General features: G+C 32.9%; 1 protein-coding gene across 1 annotated transcript; it reads left to right on the forward strand.

Annotated features, from left to right (window-relative positions):
• The first annotated feature begins 264 nt into the window (after positions 1-264).
• LOC143072340 (aspartate aminotransferase, cytoplasmic-like) lies at positions 265-14,918 on the forward strand. The gene is made up of 10 exons (XM_076247236.1): positions 265-472; positions 4,815-4,996; positions 5,745-5,853; positions 6,727-6,839; positions 7,814-7,918; positions 9,016-9,166; positions 10,285-10,450; positions 12,014-12,156; positions 12,912-13,130; positions 14,318-14,918. The coding sequence occupies exons 1-9, from the start codon at positions 361-363 to the stop codon at positions 13,055-13,057; spliced, it is 1,227 nt and encodes a 408-aa protein (XP_076103351.1). The 5' UTR covers positions 265-360; the 3' UTR covers positions 13,058-13,130; positions 14,318-14,918.
• The last annotated feature ends 5,512 nt before the right edge of the window (positions 14,919-20,430 follow it).

Here is a 20,430-nt window from a genome sequence, read left to right on the forward strand (position 1 = left end):
ATATATAAAATTTGGACCTCATTTTACTCAAAAAGTAGCACCTGAAGGTATATTTTTGATTACATATTTGATTTTTAAATCAGTCAAAAAATAGCCTTTAGCAAAAATTAGATATGGGATAAAAACTGTATCGTATGCCCTTAAAATTACCATACCCTTAGACGTTTGTTTTTTGTTGTTGTATTTTTAGTAAGGGAATGATCATTTATCAACAGTGCTTCTCATAGCTTTGATTTTTTTATCAAAAGGAAGACAACCCGTACTACCTTGACAACCACGTGACCTCGACCTTGAAAGTGAAAGAAGATCACCTCAGATTTAGATTTGTTGGGACACACTGTCCTAAATCAAAAACAAACCATGGACTCCGTATTTGCCGATATTGAAGGTGCACCTGCAATCGAAGTTTTCAAGCTGATAGGGGATTACAATGAAGACACATTTGACAAAAAAGTTAATTTAGGAGTTGGAGGTTGGTATAAACTTTGTCTATTTATAGCTCGAAAGAAAACACTTACGTGATAAGTAAGGTGAACCTTAAGAATTATTTTTTTTGGAATTCCATAACCATTCATATCAATCAGGATGCAAATTGCTAATAAAATGGGAAGGGGGTGGGTGGGTTGGTGGTAGAACAAACAATTAATTATGACTTCAAAATTTGGTCACTATGTGGAACGCATCGAATTGGAGATAAAGGATACTACAGATACAGTTAAGACAGCTTCATATCTTGACTTACATCTAGAAATTGACAATGAGGGTTGGTTGAAAACAAAACTTTACGACAAAAGAGATGATTTCAGCTTTCCAATTGTGAACTTTCCATTTCTAAGTAGCAACATACACCTTATCGCTATTTGTCCGCCATTGCTGGATATTACACAGGTTCCCGTAAAATTTTGACGTCATAAATCAAAATATCTGACACTACAATGGAAAACTGATTGTTGTTGACGTGAAAAGTTCAAGCGGCCAGGTCAGCCGGGATTAGCGATAAGGTGTATGATAATAGACCCCCCCCCCCCCCCAAAAAAAAAATAAAAATAATTGAGGCTTAAATTAAAATATTGTTTGTTTGCAGTTTACCGACCGACCCTTGAAAATCCTCCCGACTGTGAAAATTTTATTGCTTTAAATTTGAATTTTTTTTTTTTAATACTTCTATTGACGCGATCCGGAACTTTGGATCCTTTCCGGAAATGATTTAAAGTCTGGGTCAATTACGCATTTCAAGTTTGGTTTTTCTTAGCTTCCCATCAAGCTTTCATGTGACCATTTAATGATAAAGCACATGGAAATTGTTTACAGGTATCCATGAAGTCACGGAGGAGTACTTTACGCTGTCGTCTCGTGTCAATTTTAAGACAAATAACAAACAAAAAAGTTTATTAGTAAACTGTTTATACAGATTCAGGCACATGTAATGATGTGTGATGATATCATTGACGATGGTGCAGCAGATATTCATAACTGACACGATAACCATTCTGTCTCAAACAAATCGGGTACAGAATCTGTGGAGCCTGACTTTATGGAACCAATTTCAGTGGTTAAATAATACGACAGCAGCTTGAAGTATGGCATATTTTCTACAAATCATTGTGAAGACGACAAAGATGAAACCACTCCTCCGTGACTTAAATCTTCATGGATATCTGTAAACACGTCTGTACGGAGGAAGGGCTCATTTGAAATGTTAATGGATATAGATCATGCCAAATCAATAAGAAGCAACCCTAACTAACTACACAAAGATGTAGAGAAAATGAATGGTTAGCTTGAAAAATAAATATACTCTCTCTATATTAAATCTATCTTCGATTGCAATGAGTATGCTCCTTTAGGATAAGGGGCGCTGCCCCACTCATTGCAATTATTCTCTTTCTTACAATATTACATGTACCCTAACTGTGTGGCCTGTGTGAATTCAATTAAAACATGTCCTTAGGAGCTATGCTGCCAATTTTTTTTATGCATTAAAAACATTTCAGTACAGACCATTTACTTTTAATAGGGTGCTATGGATTTCACCCCAAACTTTAGATTTCTTTGGTTTTCATAGATTTCTTTGGTTTTCATTAAAGCCTGGCAAAAATATAACCTTATCACATATAATTAAATATTGTTAGAAATATGAAAACAGTCGAATGTCTAAATACTTTTTTCAATTGAGGAAGATTCAATGTTTTTTTTTTTTTTTTATTAAAAATACACTCTTTAATACATTGTCTTATAAATCTTTAATATCTACATTTTTCTGATGAAAATACTGTACTCATGAAAACATTCTAGTCAAGAAGCATACATGTCTGAATATATTTCTTTAAAACAGTTCTAGTCATAATGACATTCCTTGTTTATAAGTGTTCCAGTATTTAATAATTATACCATATTTTATGTCATAAATTGGATAATGACACTATGTTAAAGTTTCAGTTTTGGTTAAAAAGTTTTTTATCTGAAAATGCCTGTTCATTTGATGTTGGTTTTCAGCATGTCCAGTGTTTGTTGTTTTAAAATGTTTTTTTTTCTTCACAAGAAACTTGGTTTTGTGTATAACTGCTTGTTTAAACTGTATGTTGGCTGATAAAATAAAATATTTTTCCTACCTACCGACCCTTCAGTCTGAAGGTACAGTCGGAAAACTGCAAACAAACATATTTTTAAGGTTGGCCTGAGGGATTTCCATCTGCCTGTCCTTCTCCAGGTTAAAGATTTTGATGGTATACGTTTTTGGTTAAGATCCAATCAACATGAAACTTAGTCTTGTTTAGTAGAAGGTAGTAAAGGGTTATTTTCGTGCAACATTTTCAGCCTTTTTATTTCACATGTTTTGACGTTTTATTTCTTGTTTTCTCGTGTTTGGTTAGATGTGCCTCCCTCGTGTTCTCCTTTATTTATTTTCTGTGTTTCATGTCGGTACTCTTAATTTTTCGTGCTTTTAATTGTCCCTCATTTGATTAACAAGTAAACCAGGACTAAATTCAAAGTTAGTCTGGAGATTGTTTTAAATTATGTGTTCCCAGAATATTTAGAATTGCTATCAAATTAATTATTATGAATAATATTTTTCTTTCAAATCAGTGGCAAGTAGCGGACACCAAAAGGTGACTGCAGGGTCATCATGTCCATTACAATGTACATTTGTATATAATGACTAGATGATCTCCAAGAACGGCTGATTAATAAATTATTTTACTTTTATCCATTAATATTTACAATTTTATTTCTCATGCTTTGTTTTTTATGATTTTTATTTTCCATGCAATGTTTTTGTGATTTTTATTTCACATGTTTCCGTGTTCAGGGCCCCCTTTACCACCCTCTTAGTACACATGTTTCCTATACATTGTACATGTATGTCAGATCTTTTTTTTAATTTACCCTAATTTCATGGTCCACTGAACAAGAAAATGATAGTGCCAATGAGGCATCCATGAAGTATGGACACATTCTTGTTTATATTTATTAAGCATCTATTATTACTGTATTCAATTAATAAAATTTTTCACTCAGCGGTTTCAAATCTCAAGCTATAAAAAAACTTTTTAGTTTGTTGCCCAAGTTTGATAACCTGATCGTGATATTGATAAACAATAAAAACAAAGCACATGTATGGAAAACGTGTCAGATAAGTGATTTGAAAGAGCCATGACATCTCTACAGTCTGCACAGTTAGCCACAGTTATTTCAACTAGCACATGTAGCAAGATCTAGCAAGTATTTGCAAAACTTTGTTTAGCCACACACAAAATTGGGCAAAAGCTGGATTTTTTTTGGTGCAGACTGCATCTGTTTTATATTTTCCATGTGTTCCTTTTCAGTGGCAGATCCAGAATTTTCATAAGGCAGCAACCATTTGATTTTCGGGGGGGCTATGGTTTTTTTTTCTGGACAAATTTTTTTTCTTCGCCTGCGGCGAAAAACAATCTATTTTTTTCGCGACAAGTCGAAAACAATTTTTATTTCAATTTTAGCATTACATATAGTGGCAGCTGAGGGTGAAACAAACATTTTTTTTTTTCTCAGAATCAAAAACAAATTATTTTTTTCTCAAAAAAATGGAAACAAACTTTTTTTTCCAAAAAAAACCATAGCCCCCCCCCCCCCCCCAGAAAATCAAATGGTTGCTGCCTAAGTGGGGGCCCATTGACTGCCAAAGCAGTCATGCTTCAGTGATTCCCTATATAATCAACTAAATTTTTCCCACAAAAGAGAGGGCCTGGGCCCTCTTCCCCTTCAAAATACGCCTATGTTATTTGTTATTGTTAAACAATTCCTAAACAAAATGAAAATTATTTAATGAATTGTTGTATTAAATTTGTTCTTTTAAGAATCTGTTATTTCTATTTACAAATGTACCTTCAAGAGCATTTTCACATTCTTTAATCATGGCTTTCTCCTAGCACTTGCACTGTGTGTTGACGAAGGTTTTATCGAGAGGTCTTGAAGTTGAGGTCACTGCATACATGGCATGTAGGAAAGTATGGGTGAACTAGTGTCTGGGAAGTCAATGATTCAATATCAGTACAAAAACTTACATTTTTGAAGATTTTGATAATGAAAGGATTTTCTTTTTAAAAAGTGTTCTAACACGTTCACTGCTTTTAGAGTAAAACTTAGCCATGAAGTATAATATACATGTAGAAGCATATTCAACTTTTTTTTGTTAAATTTGAAGATTCATATAACTTTTAAAGATTTTTTTTTTTTAATTTTCTGAAAAAAATATCCTTTTAGGACGTCTTAATTTTTAGGACTGGTTAACATTTATATAAAGGTTTATGGAAATGCATACATTGTTTTTCTAGCCTACAGGACAGATGAAGGCAAACCATGGGTTTTACCTGTAGTCAAAACAGTGGAGGCTATGATGGCAGGGGATGCTGGTTTAAATCATGAATATTTACCTATATCTGGACTACCAGACTACAGAACAGCCTGTCAAAAACTACTTCTAGGATCTGAATCACCAGCAATCCAGAGTAGTAGGGTTAGTATGATATTTGAAGGAAAAAATAAGACAATCATTATTGACCTTGCATGGTTTGTCTCACCTGCGATGACATGCAAGACACATGGATTACAATCTTCAGTTCTTTAAAACGTGAATTCATAATAAAACCGTTTCTGTTAGTTATAAATCAGGTTTGCACTATACAAATTTAAAACCTATAAAAGTGAAACTTAAAATGTCAAATTTGAAAACTGAGCAAGAAGGAAAAAAAATATTTAAAAAATTTCAGCGTGCATAACTTGTGTGACTTCTATTTTTGCTGAACAAATACTCCTTTTTGTTTAGGGGTCAGCTGAAGCACGTCTCTAGTTATGGGATTTTCTCACTGTGTCATGTGTGCTGAAGACTTATAGGTGGCCTTTGGCTGTTTTCTGCTCTTTGGTCTGGTTGTTGTCCCTTTTAAACATTCTCTGTTTCCATTCTCAATTTTATAAAACTTGAAAATAAATTTGCAACAGATTTAATTTGATGAATTATTACTGTACAATTGTGAAGTACTCAGCATACTATTTAATCTATTCAGTGTACAATATTGTGTAAAGATCTTATTGAGAAGACGGAACTAAGTTGAAAAATTTGTGTCTAACCCATTTGTTTTGTACAATAAAATATGTTTAAACTAAAGATTTTATAAATTGGAAATGAAAACACTGACTTCAGACTAGCTTCCATTCTTTCAGTAGAAATCATTATCACCCTTAATATCTTGATATTTGTTTTACAGGTTGAGAGTTTTCAGGCATGTGGTGGAACAGGAGCTATACGACTTGCTGCTGATTTCTTGAAAAGATTGATGAATTATGATTGTGTTTATGTATCCAAACCAACATGGGGTATGTATTCACCTTATCGTTATTTGTCTGCCATTACTGGATATCACACAGGTTCCCGTAAAATTATGATGTCATAAAACAAAATAGCTGACGCCACAATGAATAAAAGATTGTTGTATGCGTCAAAAGTTCAAGCGGCCGGGTCAGCCGGGATTAGCAATAAGGGGTATTAAACGAGATGAATTAATAGGTAATTGACTTGGTGTATATTAAATTTGGGTATACATGCATTTACTAGGGAAGGATTTCTTAATTATGACTGAGTTGTTGCCATCTTAACCAATAAGATGGAAGTATTGAACACAATGAAGTATTATAAATGTGAATCTGTATATATTACATGGGAGTGATTGTGGTGTATAACTGGATTGTCCCGAGTCATTAATATCAGATAGAGATTTGAGACGTTTCTGATTATTCTTTACATCCTTTATATACAAATTAAAACTGATTTTCACACTTGAGAATGACAAGGGCAATATTTTTAATATGTACTGTATGTGAATTCATTATTATCCGTTGGATACAACTTTTCATGGATTTCCTAGATACAGGACAACTACAAATTTAATGTTCAAAGAATTACAAATTTGCTGTATGATGATATGCAGATTTTTGAAAACCACGAAATAAAATATCCATGAAGTGCAAGATTTCCTCAACCCACAAAAATAAATGAATCCACAGTATACCTTTACATCTAACCATCAATGTTCAATTTAGAATGAGTCAGTTCGTGAACCATATTAGAGGTATTTCCCTAACTGAATTCATTTTAATATTATCTACTTTACAAACAAATCTGACATATAAACTGATTCATTTTTTGTATTTAGATAAAATAAAAAGAATGATTACAAAATTATGTTTTAGGTAATCATAAAACAATATTTAAAAGAAGTGGATTTTCTGATGTTAGAGAGTACAGATATTGGCATCCTGAAACAAAATCCCTGGATTTCCAAGGCATGCTAGAAGACTTGAATGTAAGACATTTAAAAAAACTGGAGTTCATTTTCATCCTACCTTTTTGTACATTTTTCCTTGACTGTTGCATGTGTTGTTGATGTTTTGGATATTATTGGAAGAGCACAAAACAGCCTAAACAGTAAAAGCCAATATAAAAAAAGGAGATGTGGTATGATTGCCAACGAGACAACAAATTAAAATTGATGTAAGCAAAATTCAAGCAACCAAGCAACTGTACAGTTGTTTGATTAAAAATTAAATGAAACTTGGGGTTCTTTGATATGCTGTGGTAACAATATCCCTGACTTAATAATTTATAAGTAATACATAGATTACCCTCTTTGAAATCCAATATGTCACTACAGTCACAACGGTGCCAAAGGAACATCATTATCAAAAAAAAAATAATAATAATAGGGAAAGAAAAATATTTCCTTTTGTCATAATTTTTTGTGTAGAGTTTTTGAAGTAAAACTGAAATATCTAGGAAAGGACAATCATTGCTGTTAAATCATATATCAGGTCAACTTTTACTTAGGGAGTTACAACCTATGTGTTGGCACAACAAAGTAGTGAAGCTGATCACAGTGAACTTTGTTTTTTTTTCAAATGTATCAAGCATGTCATAGTATCATGAAATTTCAAAATATGTACATTATAATTTTGAAGGGAATAATATTCAGAATGTAAAGAGAAAGCTTCTACTGAATTCCAAAGTTAAACATATTTAATCAGTGTGCACCACATTTTTTATGTTATTTCGAATAGACAGAAAAAATATTACAGTCATTTCTTATAATTCAATTCTAAATTCCATTTTAAACCGTAGAAAACCATGAAAAAACGTTGATGATGTCACAGTCACATGACTAAATTATGTCTATGGGCTCATAACAAAATAACGTCAGCCAATCAGAAGACGTGTTACATCCAAAATTAAACAATATACTTTGAGAGTTAATAAATACAAATCAGCAAATTTCTTTTGTAGAATGCACCAGAGAAATCTGTAGTAATACTACATGGTGTTGCACATAATCCTACCGGAGTGGATCCAACCAAAGACCAGTGGGTAGAGATAATCAAAACCTGCCAGGTAACTACCATGTTCTGCAAAAGATCCACAAGAATATTCAAAGTTTTTTTTAATGAGGAGTTGTTTTTTATGAACTTACTAACTTGTAAATGTACATGAATACATCGTTTAAATAGAAATTTCTAACAAGAAATATAAAATTGACAAAATTATAAAATTTTGATAGCCCTCAAAAGGAAAAAATTAGAACTTTCGCTTTAATTCAGGAACTATTAATTACAGATTCAGAGGCAATTTAAAGTTATTCAAAAAACAATCATAATTTGAAATTTGGGATACATTTAAGTTACTGCCTGTGACATTCTCAAGCTCAAAGATGTACATAGTGGCAGTGCTAAATTTTTCTTAATTTGGGGTTCCCTTTAGATATAAAACAGAAAATGTGGTATGATTGACAATTAGACAACTCTTCACAAGAGACCAAATGACACAGAAATTAACAACTGTAGGTCACTGTATAGCCTTCAACAATGAGCAAAAGCCATACTGCATAGTCAGCTATAAAAGGCCCCAAAGTGACAATGTAAAATAATTCAAACGAGAAAACTAAACGCCTAGTTAGAGACAACATTGAATGCAGATGAGTCTGAAGACATGAATGATGACCATTTATTATCTATATAGTTGAACAGTTAAGGTCAGAGAACCCGAGTGTACAGATAATAGAAACTGATGACAACTGATTTAGGAACAATTTTGTAAAATATTATGCAGGTCTGGTTCAGTGCCATTAAAACGTTTAATCCCGCTGCAAATGTTTGCACCTGTCCTAAGTCAGGAATCGTTTTTTTTTATTTTATGTACATTAGACCGTTGGTTTTTCTTGTTTGAATGGTTTTACACTAGTAATTTTGGGGCCCTTTATAGCTTGTTGTTCAGTGTGAGCCAAGGCTCCATGTTGAAGGCTGTATATTGACCTATAATGGTTTACTTTTTTAAAATTGTTATTTGGATGGAGAGTTTCTCATTGGCACTCACACCACATCTTCTTATATCTATTCTATCTGGGCCGAAAATCAAGGAATTTTTTTTTGCAGTAATAAACTTGTTTTCATTTAATATTTATCTTTAAATCATGTGATCTTGTTTTATTTCAGGCTAAAAACATATTTATATTGGTAGACATTGCCTACCAAGGTTTTGCTACAGGTGACCTTGATGCTGATGCTCATCTTCCAAGATACCTAGATAGAAATAATATAGAGTTTATGGCTGCACAATCTTTCTCCAAGAATTTTGGACTATACAGTAAGTTTACAAAGATGTTTTTTCTGAATGTCATATTGACCTAATATTCGGATCAATGATCTCATCAAAAACTGATTGATGATTGATTGGTACTGGCAAAAGTGAGGGAAATAGTTAAATTGCTACGAAATTGATTAGCTCTTACTTATCATCCTTCCCTCCGCCTATATCACCCTGCTGTGTTTCTCCGTAATTCTCGTATCAAGACTTCAAAACCAGACCAGGCATTATCAGCGACGTCACAATGTGAGAGGAGAAGTTATCAGCGACGTCACAATGTGAGAGGAGAAGTTATCAGCGACGTCACAATACGAGAGGAGACGTCATCAAGCTTGCTTTTGTCAAGCGTAAAACTGTCTTAGGGAGAAAGAAACGACCAGTAATAGAACGATAAAAGGATAATCAGGTTTTCTTCGTATAGATATCGTAAAATATCAGCCGCTCAACACAATGTGAAACTTTTTAGCTTTGTAGAAAACCCGATAATCTATACTAATTTGGTACTCCTGAAGAACTTTCCTGGATTTATCTTCACTTAAATGCTGAAAGACAAGAATGTATAAATATTTGTCAAATTGAGGAGCTATATGATGAAAAGGGACATAAATTAGCCACATTACACAATGCTTATTACCACAAAACACAGATTAAGTTTGAATTTTGAGTGGCATCACTTTAACCATTCTAGAGTTATACCCTTTTCAAATGTAGAAATTACTGAATTTTTCATTTTTTTTAAATTTAATTTGCCTCAACCAAATGATGTGAAACTTGTGCACAATGTTTATTACTACTCAGATCTAGTACAAGTCAAATTTGGGTAACTTGGCTTTTACTGTTCTGGAGTTATGTCCCTTTATAATGTTTTATGCAAGCAGGGGCATCATGTGTCTCATGGCCACATTCCCCATTTATTTAGGAAGTTATTCTAAAATTAAAACAGATCTGCTTTTCAAGGTGAAAATCTGGAAATAATCAGTCAACTGACAATCTAAATAATAATACAAAAGTTTTTGAGCATGAAGTAGCATTTGTAAACACTACGTTCATCCCTTTGAAACAACATGGCAGAAGCAAACAATTTTCTGTATCATTAATCTTTTGGTTTGTAATTTTAGATGAACGAACTGGAAACTTAGTGGTGGTGTGTGCTAATTCAGAGTTAAAGGCAAAGATAAGATCTCAGATGGAGCTTATTATTCGTGTCACATGGTCTAATCCACCCAATCATGGAGCTAGAATTGTTACTACTGTTCTCAACAACCCTGCTAATTGTGCTGAATGGTAGGTACAGACACTTCTTAGCTTACAGTTGATTGTTAATATTAAAATACCAGGGACTAATTCTATGGTATGATTTATTCCCCAGCTTCAAATACACTGATTGATAAGCTGCCTGTCATTCAGTAACACATTCTTTCACATTTCAAAGCAAATTGGAGCCTCTTGGTATTTATTACCACATTTTGTTGTTCTGGTAATCTTAATGGTGTGACACATTTTCCATCTATTTTTTTTTCAAAAATGTGCATGTGTAAGAGATTATCCTTCCACTTTTCTTTGCAACTAAAGTTGTAGGATTTTGATATGAAGTTCCAAATTTTTATGCCCCAGTTATCGTAGGTGGGGCATTATGTTTTCTGGTCTGTGCCTCTGTCTGTTTGTTCGTTAGTCAGTCTGTTCTCGCTTCGGGTTAAAGTTTTTGGTTAAGGTAGTTTCTGATGAAGTTGAAGTCCAATCAACTTGAAACTTAGTTCACATGTTACCTATGATATGATTTTTCTAATTATAATGCCAAATTAAAGTTTTTACCCCAATTTCACAGTCCACTGAACATAGAAAATGAAAGTGTGAAGTTCAGGTTAAAGTTTTTGGTCAAGGTAATTTTTGATGAAGTTGAAGTCACATCAACTTGGAACTTAGTACACATTTTCCCTATGAAATGATTTTTCTAATTTAAATTACAAATTAAAGTTTTGACCCTAATTTCACGGTCCACTGAACATTGAAAATGATAGTGCGAGTGGGGCATCTGTGTACCATGGACACATTCTGGTTTCGGTTAGCTTTTCCATTGTACACATTTTCAAAAGTGTCACTTATCTGCTTCTTGTATTCTTCATACATTGGATTAACAATCTTGCTGCGAGGTAAAACGCTTTATATTATGTAAGAATAAATTGCTCCTTTTTCTCACATATTTAGCATAGTCCTAATTAGAGTGCATAATAAAGGACAGCAATACACACAAAATCTATACAAGAGTGTAAAATTTTTAATTTTTGATGGGTATAACGGTTTAGCTCATCTGACCAAAAGGGTCATAAATAAAGGCATACAGGTCTTCTATTGTACGTAAAATATGAAGCCAAATACAAAAAGTTTTATATGCTACCACATAATTAACATCCCTTTGTCTCATATTTTGCAACTTTCTAAAGACAATAACTGGGAAGGCTCTTGTGTTTATGATGCAGAAAATTGTTAATTCAGAAAATATTGCACACATAAAAATAAGAAGATGTGGTATGATTGCCAATGAGAAAACTCTCCACTAGAGACCAAAAAACATAGCATTGTATGTTGCATAATTATTCAACAGTTGAAAATACATTATTTTTTTTTTCAAAAAATGTTGCTTGCAAAGTATTTGGATCAAAAATCAAAAGTCTTTATTAATGGGTTAAAAGTACCAATTCTGTCACATTTGTATCAAATGATATGTGTAAAAACATCTACAGTATTACTCACTCCTTTCTAGACTAATGTGTTTAATTCGACATTGGTTTATTTTGTCATGTAGTGTATTTTATGCTTATAATACTAAGATAAATAAAATATTTGTAGGAAGGAACATATAAAGGAGATGGCTAGCAGAATAAAACAGATGAGACAAATGCTACATGCTAAGTTGAAAGCATTAGGTACTCCAGGTAATTGGGATCACATCATTCAACAGATTGGAATGTTCAGCTTTACTGGTTTGTCACGTAAGTAACAAAATTACCATTACTTGTGATGCACACTGATTAACTTAATGTTTACTATATGACTCACCTTAACATTGAATTGCATTTGGAAAGTGTGGAAAGTATTTACAGTTATACCACATTTTTTTTACGTCTGAAATTTCAAAAAAATAAATCTAAACAGTTCAACCAACAACCCTTAAAAGCATAAAGAAATGTTAAAGATCCTATCTAAAATTCTGGAAAATCCAGAATCATTTTTTACTAAACAAACTGCTGAATAGGTTTTTGAGATTTGAAATCGCATTGAAACCATAATTGGATCTGGTGTGAATTGTTTGTGAACACTGTTACATTAAAATAAAAAAATTCACATAATTTAACGATCAGGTTTTATTCTATATACTGTAGAAACATTAATTTTCGTAGGGTTAAAATTTCGTGGTTTTGTCTCTCTGTAAGATTTCATGGGGATTTAATTTCGTGGTTTCCTTAAACTGGAAGTGGTTTTATATGGAAGTTAAATTTTCGTGGGGGTTTTAATTTCGTGGATATATTCTTTCCACGAAATAAACGAAATTAAATCCTCCACGAAAATTTCTGCTTTTACAGTATTATCTATAATCTATTGTTTTTGCATTGCTGTCAATATTTGGATAAGATAATTTGAATATGCTCAAAACTAAATGTGTAATTGTAATTGTAATTGTAATTGTAAAATTGTAAAATTGTAATTGTAAAATTGTAAAATTGTAATTGTAATTTGTTTATTACAGCAAAACAAGTGGAGGTGATGATAAACAAATACCATATCTATTTACTGAAAGAAGGTGGCAGAATCAACATGTGCGCTCTCACTACGTCAAATATAGACTATGTTGCCAAAAGTATACATAGTGTTGTTACAGAAGCTAAATTATAAGGTGGACATGTTACATGGCATACTGTCTGATCAATTGATGACCAACCCTTCCAAAGCATTTTAGTGGATATTTTTTATACGCCCGTCGTCTTTTAGACGGGGCGTATTATGGTATACCGTTGTCCGTCCGTCCGTCCGTCCGTCCGTCTGTCCGTCCGTCGTCCACACTTCGGACAATAACTCAAAAACACTTTCACCAATTTCCATGAAACTTTGGTGAATTGTTTATATCTATTGACGTAAGCTCCCTTTCGTTTTTTTTTAATTTCAGATTTTAAGTTTTGGATTTATGGGGCTTTATTCATAAAAAAGGGGGGATTTTCAACACTTCGGACAATAACTCAAAAAGGCTTTCACCAATGTCCATGAAACTTTGGTGAATTGTTTATATCTATTGATGTAAGCTCCCTTTCAATTTTTATAAATTTCAGATTTTAAGTTTTGGATTTATGGGGCTTTATTCATAAAAAAAGGGGGATTTTCCACACTTCGGACAATAACTCAAAAAGGCTTTCACCAATGTCCATGAAACTTTGGTGAATTGTTTATATCTATTGATGTAAGCTCCCTTTCAATTTTTATAAATTTCAGATTTTAAGTTTTGGATTTATGGGGCTTTATTCATAAAAAAGGGGGATTTTCCACACTTCGGACAATAACTCAAAAAGGCTTTCACCAATGTCCATGAAACTTTGGTGAATTGTTTATATCTATTGATGTAAGCTCCCTTTTAATTTTTATAAATTTCAGATTTTAAGTTTTGGATTTATGGGGCTTTATTCATAAAAAAAGGGGGATTTTCAACACTTCGGACAATAACTCAAAAAGGCTTTCACCAATGTCCATAAAACTTTGGTGAATTGTTTATATCTATTGATGTAAGCTCCCTTTCAATTTTTATAAATTTCAGATTTTACATTTCCGTGTTATGAATTTTTATGCTTAAAAAAGGGGGGATTTTCGAATTTTGGGACAATAACTAACACTTTCACAAAATTTTATGCAACTTTGATAAATTGTTTATATCTATTGACATGAGCTCCCTTTTCATTTTTATAAATTTTAGATTTTACGTTTTCTTAAGTAATGAATTTTTATACCTAAAAAAGGGGGATTTTATGAAACTTTGGTGAATATATTAATGTAACATCCCTTTTGATTTGTATATATATTTCTAGTTGATCATATAAATTCATTTAAAGCATAAAAGACACGTTAAAAGAGCAACGGGCGTATCATGCGCTAAAGCGCAGCCCTTTATTTTTTATTGCATTTGAATAAAAATATTCAGAATTGATTATTGTCAAATATATTATACAGAACTCATGATTTTCACACATGTATGTGTGATGAGTAACATTACTTTGAAATCCTGTTTGCTTCAAAGAGATGATGAATGTTCTGCGCACAGTAGAATATTTTATACAGGAATTTTAATGATAGCTTAACAAGAAATTGTTTACAAGAAACAGGTTTGTTAGATAATTTATTAAAGGATTGCCAACAATGCTAACCAAAATTCATCTTGTTTGTAATCTTGAGATTTGTAGAAAAAAACGGATACTGTTAATTTTTATTATTTCTTCTTTTCTTACACTGGTAGTCAACTAGGTTTTATAGAAAAATTCAAATGCATATTGCAGTTGAGTTTTGCAAATCTTCAAAATAGTGCTTCTGTTTACTGTTAAAAAAAATCATGTCTGAAATTTTTACTTATTCAAGATTATGTCTATGTTATTCAGACTGTGATACATGTATATGAATTATATGTTTATATTTTAGATATTATTTGAATGAAATCTCTCAGTTTTTTATTTTGACATGTTAGAGAAATTTTACTGTGAATAAATGTTTACTTGTCTCTGCTTTTTGCTTTGCTTTTATCACTTTTGCTGCTTGTGATGATTTGTAAGAAAAAAAACTACTGTGGATTCATAAATATTCGGTGGATTCATAAATATTCGGTGGATTCATAAATATTCGTTGGATTCATAAATTTTCGTGGATTTCGTGAAATGTTTAACGAATTAGAAGTTTTTGTTAGGAATGTATGCAGACTTTGCCAAAACCACGAAATTAAATATCCATGAATATGCAAGTGTTCCTCAAACCACGAACATTGGTACCCATGAAAATAAATGAATCCACAGTATTGTAAATATTTTACCTGCAATGTCTGTACAATTCATAGTAAACAAGTCAGTAGGAAGATTGTCTTGTACTTTTTCTGGTTATTATGTTTCATTCATTCTGTCTCCTGTTTAAGATATTTCAATACATCTGAATTTTACATAATAAAAGTTCAAACGCATGTGTATTCCCTCCAAATCTCTTGCTGGTGATAAATGAATGTAGTACTATGAAAGTATTTTTATTCATCGATATCAATTTTAATGGTTTGAGCAGAAGTAACAATTCATTGGTTCTGAAATTTATTTGTATCTTACTGATGAAGTTGAAGGGGACTTTATGTTTGCACTTTGTCCATCTGTCTGTCTGTCCATCTGTCAGTCAGGCATATAAGTTTTTTCCACACATTTTTATGACCCATTTATGGGCATTATGTTTTCTTGTCTGTTCATTTGTCCATTCGTCCGTCTGTCTGTCCTGCTTCAGGTTAAAGTTTTTGGTTAAGGTATTTTTTAATGCAGTTGAAGTCCAATCAATTTGAAACTTAGCACAAATGTTCCCTATGATATGATCTTTCTAATTTAATGCCAATTAGAGTATTGACTATTGACCCCAATTTCACTGTCCACTCAACATAGAAAATGATAGTTTGATTGGGGCATCCATGCACTAAGGACACATATCTTGTTTCTCCATGCTTAAAGATACAGATTTGATATTTGTTGTATTGTTTTATCATGACAAGTAACAGATCCAGTTTGAATTTTGTTCCAGTCTGATGATTTTGTGCAGAGTTATGGTCCTTTGACTTTGCAAATTCATTAAAATAATCAGTTTTCTGTTCTTTTTTTTTTGGTCATTCTTGAAGATAATAATTTGATAATTGCCATATCGTCGCATTTTGTTGAGTTCTTTATACACACACTTCATTACGACAACAGATTAAAATTGTTGACATTTGTTACCTGTATATAACCACCAGGTTCATTCAACCTATGCCAACATTTTGAAATTTAGGTATATAAAAATTGTGTGAAAAAATGTTGGCATAGGTTGAATAAATTCTTACAGATTAAGTGCTATGAAAACATAAATGAATTAGGGGCTAATCAATCTACAACCAGTTTAAACCTAGTGTTAAAGTACAATTTCTTATACAAGTACTAGTGAAAATGTAGGTAAATGAATACGAATGAATGAACTTTATTCTCACAAAACTACATGTCATAGTTACAGAGGAAATATATATTTGCAATTACATATATATGTATATATACAGCATGTACATATGTGAACAAGAGATGTCAAAGTCTGTTGTTGTGTGTGTTGAGGATCTCTATTTCATAAAGGAATTAGTTTAAATTAATATAATGAAATAATGGGTGGGGGAAGATTTTATGATTTTTTTTTATTAAAGGGACAATCATTTAGTCATATTGAAACTTGTGTATTTCATAAATACTGACTCATGTAAAATATCTATTTTAAATGAATATTAATTCCAACACATACAGAGAATAAGACAAATTTTGCTAATATGATTGTCTCAAAAGTCATACTATAAGATATGATGCTGCATCTGCACAATCAACTGGTGTCAATCATGTTGTTATCCTTGAGTTTCCGAGGCCATGCAGTTTTACAAAACTATCCCAGGATTATATAAGACATGTCTCAGGATGGTTTTACGGTACATTCTAGTCCTTAGTGGGTTTCAAAAAGTGATCCTACATTTGGACATCTTTTAAAGTTGGTCACAAAGTAATGACTACACGAGAGTTTGTGTATAAATTACACTTATTTTGCAAATTATCTTATTAATATCTAATTATCAATTCGAATGATGGAGTTCCAAGTTAGAGACACAAAGTATAACCATAAATTCCACAACTATATACTCGGACTACTTGAATTTTCTAAACTATAACAAAGTAAATAAATGGTGCACTGTCCCACTGGAAAGTTGCTGTCTATAATTGAACCAAAACATCATTTTTATACGAACCACAAAAATTAAACAATTTTTGGTCATATATTGGTATCACGTTTGCGTCGTCGTCTGCGTCGTCCGAATACTTTTAGTTTTCGCACTCTAACTTTATTAAAAGTGAATAGAAATCTATGAAATTTTATCACAAGGTTTATGACCACAAAAGGAAGGTTGGGATTGATTTTGGGAGTTTTGATCCCAACATTTTAGGAATTAGGGGCCAAAAAGGGCCCAAATAAGCATTTTCTTGGTTTTCGCACTATAACTTTATTTAAATTAAATAGAAATCAATGAAATTTAAACACAAGGTTTATGACCACAAAAGGAAGGTTGGGACTGATTTTGGGAGTTGAGGTCCCAACATTATAGGAATTAGGGGCCAAAAAGGGGCCCAAATAAGTATTATTCTTGGTTTTCGCACCATAACTTAAGTATAAGTAAATAAAAATCTATGAAATTTAAACACAAGGTTTATGACTATAAAAGGAAGGTTGGGTTTGATTTTGGGAGTTTTGATCCGAACAGTTTAGGAATAAGGGGCCCAAAGGGTTCAAAATTGAACTTTGTTTGATTTCATCAAAAATTGAATAATTGGGGTTCTTTGATATGCCGAATCTAACTGTGTATGTAGATTCTTAATTTTTGGTCCCGTTTTCAAATTGGTGTACATTAAGGTCCAAAGGGTCCAAAATTAAACTTATATAGATATAGGAAGATGTGGTGTGAGTGCCAATGAGACAACTCTCCATACAAATAACAATTTAAAAAGTAAACCATTATCGGTTAAAGTACGGCCTTCAACACGGAGCCTTGGCTCACACCGAACAACAAGCTATAAAGGGTCCCAAAATTACTAGTGTAAAACCATTCAAACGGGAAAACCAACAGTCTAATCTATATAAACAAAACGAGAAACGAGAAACACGTATATATTACATAAACAAACGACAACTACTGTACATCAGATTCCTGACTTAGGACAGGTGCAAACATTTGCAGCGGGATTAAACGTTTTAATGGATCCAAACCTTCTCCCTTTTTCTGAAACAATAGCATAACATCACAACAAAGAAAAACATACGATAAAATATCAATTGGCAGACTTAACTCAATCAAAAAACGTATGATTAAACAATGAACGAATAAATTTGATCTGCGATATCTGAATACAAATGCACAGTTTGTCTTCACCGGACTTGCCAATGTTGGTCGTCCGTTTGGCTGTACAGGATGTATAAATACGCAGTCACGTCTGGTCAGAATGGGGACATTAAATCCGATGCCTAATTGTAGAGAGAATGCCACTCTTTGAGGAGTTCGTAGTTGGCTACTGAAAGGCGAAATTTCTGCTCCTATCCAATAGTCCCTCATTTTCCAAATAAACTCATCATAGATACCAGGACTAAATTTAGTATATACGCCAGACGCGCGTTTCGTCTACAAAAAAACTCATCAGTGACGCTCGAATCCAAAAAAGTTTAAAAGGCCAAATAAAGTACGAAGTTGAAGAGCATTGAGAACCAAAATTCCTAAAAGTTTTGCCAAATACAGCTATAAGGTAATCTATGCCTGACAATGCATGGCATTTTCAAATTTCCGGACCTTCGTCCTGGACGACACCTATTACAGGACCTAGCCGAGTCCTTGTTGTAATTCTTGTTATATTTCTTTTTTGTCCTGAACTTGCATAAATACACTGCATGTCTAAAAATCAATCAATCAACTAGCTTCCAGTAATTTTGAGTACTCTCAGATCTGCGTGCAATGACCACAATTGTTCAAATTCCTAAGCAGGTAGGAATTTTAACAGTAGAGGATACAAAGCAATACGAATTTCAGTGGCGGATCCAGAGGGGGGGTTCCGGGGGTCCGCACCCCCCCTTTATTTTGGCCGATCAATGCATTTGAATCGGGACATATGTTTGCACCCCCCCTGCACCCCCCCTTTGCCCTGGGCTAGCACCCCCCCTTTCGAAAATTCCTGCATCCGCCACTGAATTTCTTGAATTTTGTTACGATAGTATGAACAGAACAGAACTTTTGCATTAGGCATCGACTATGTGTGTATGTGTGGCTAGGGTGAAGGTTTAAGAATCAAAAGATTGATGGTTTTTGTCTAGCTAAAAGGATAGTTTTATTATAATTATAGTAATATCAGTGTTTACGCGCCTATTTTTTTTAATGCAGGATCGTCACAATCGTACATATAGCGTGTTGTTCGGTGTGAGCCAAGACTCCGTGTTGAAGGCCGTACATTGAACTAGAATGGTTTACTTTTATAAATTGTTATTTGGATGGAGAGTTGTCTGATTGGCACTCAGACCACATCTTCCTATACCTATATCAATCAGAACGGTGTAGATATGAAAATACCAAGCAGGGTGTACTGCTTAATTAAAGAGATACGCTTGTCTACAGTTAGGCAATGCATATTGTAAATATTTTTTTCTTCATATTTCCGGTTGTACTGCGCGTTTTCTAGTCAGATGTTATAGTGAATTATTCATAATTTTTCGAACTTTTCATCATGTATATTAAAATTATCATGATTATAAAATAAGTAAATTTAATATTTTTGTACATAAAATTTTGCAGCTAAAATACTGATAACCGTTTTTCGTCGGGGGGCTTGGCCCCCCTCAACCCCTACCAGGGCTACTGGAGGCCTTGAGCGACCCCGAGACCCCCTGCCGATTGGTGCCTACAGTTGACAGAATACCTAGCTACGCCTCTGTTAGTTTATATGTACATAATTTAATTTTGGATGTAACGCGTCTTCTGATGGCTGACGTTATTTTGTTATGAGCCCATAGACATAATTCAGTCATGTGACCGTGACGTCATCAACGTTTTTTCATGGTTTTCTACGGTTTAAAATGGAATTTAGAATTAAATTATAAGAAATGACTGTAATATTTTTTCTGCCTATTCAAAATAACATAAAAAATGTGTGGCACACTGTTAAAGGGAAATCACACTATTTATACTACTAATAATAATTGATTGAAATTTTGCATGCAGACAGATTATACTTATTACAACATTTTAGGCGGGAAAAAAATTGGGGTCACCGATGTTGTTTTCGAGATATGACGTCATCAAAAAGTAAAGAATCGCGTTATACCGAAATATAGAAATAGCGCTTTAAGTTGCTAATTGAAGGCGAAATTATTGAAAAACGATCTTTAACTGGTATAACTAAAACATTCAATTGTAACTTTTACCTTATACACATTTATTTTTCTCAGTTTCC

The sequence above is a fragment of the Mytilus galloprovincialis genome, chromosome 4, assembly GCF_965363235.1.
Source record: "Mytilus galloprovincialis chromosome 4, xbMytGall1.hap1.1, whole genome shotgun sequence".
Lineage (NCBI taxonomy): Eukaryota > Metazoa > Mollusca > Bivalvia > Mytilida > Mytilidae > Mytilus > Mytilus galloprovincialis.

Coding starts and splice junctions, on each gene's coding strand:
- LOC143072340 (XM_076247236.1), top strand. CDS start 361: ATGGACTCCGTATTTGCCGATATTGAAGGTGCACCTGCAATCGAAGTT. Junction 5,854..6,726: donor TGTATCCAAACCAACATGGG/GTATGTATTCAC, acceptor ATTATGTTTTAG/GTAATCATAAAACAATATTT. Junction 12,157..12,911: donor CAGCTTTACTGGTTTGTCAC/GTAAGTAACAAA, acceptor TGTTTATTACAG/CAAAACAAGTGGAGGTGATG.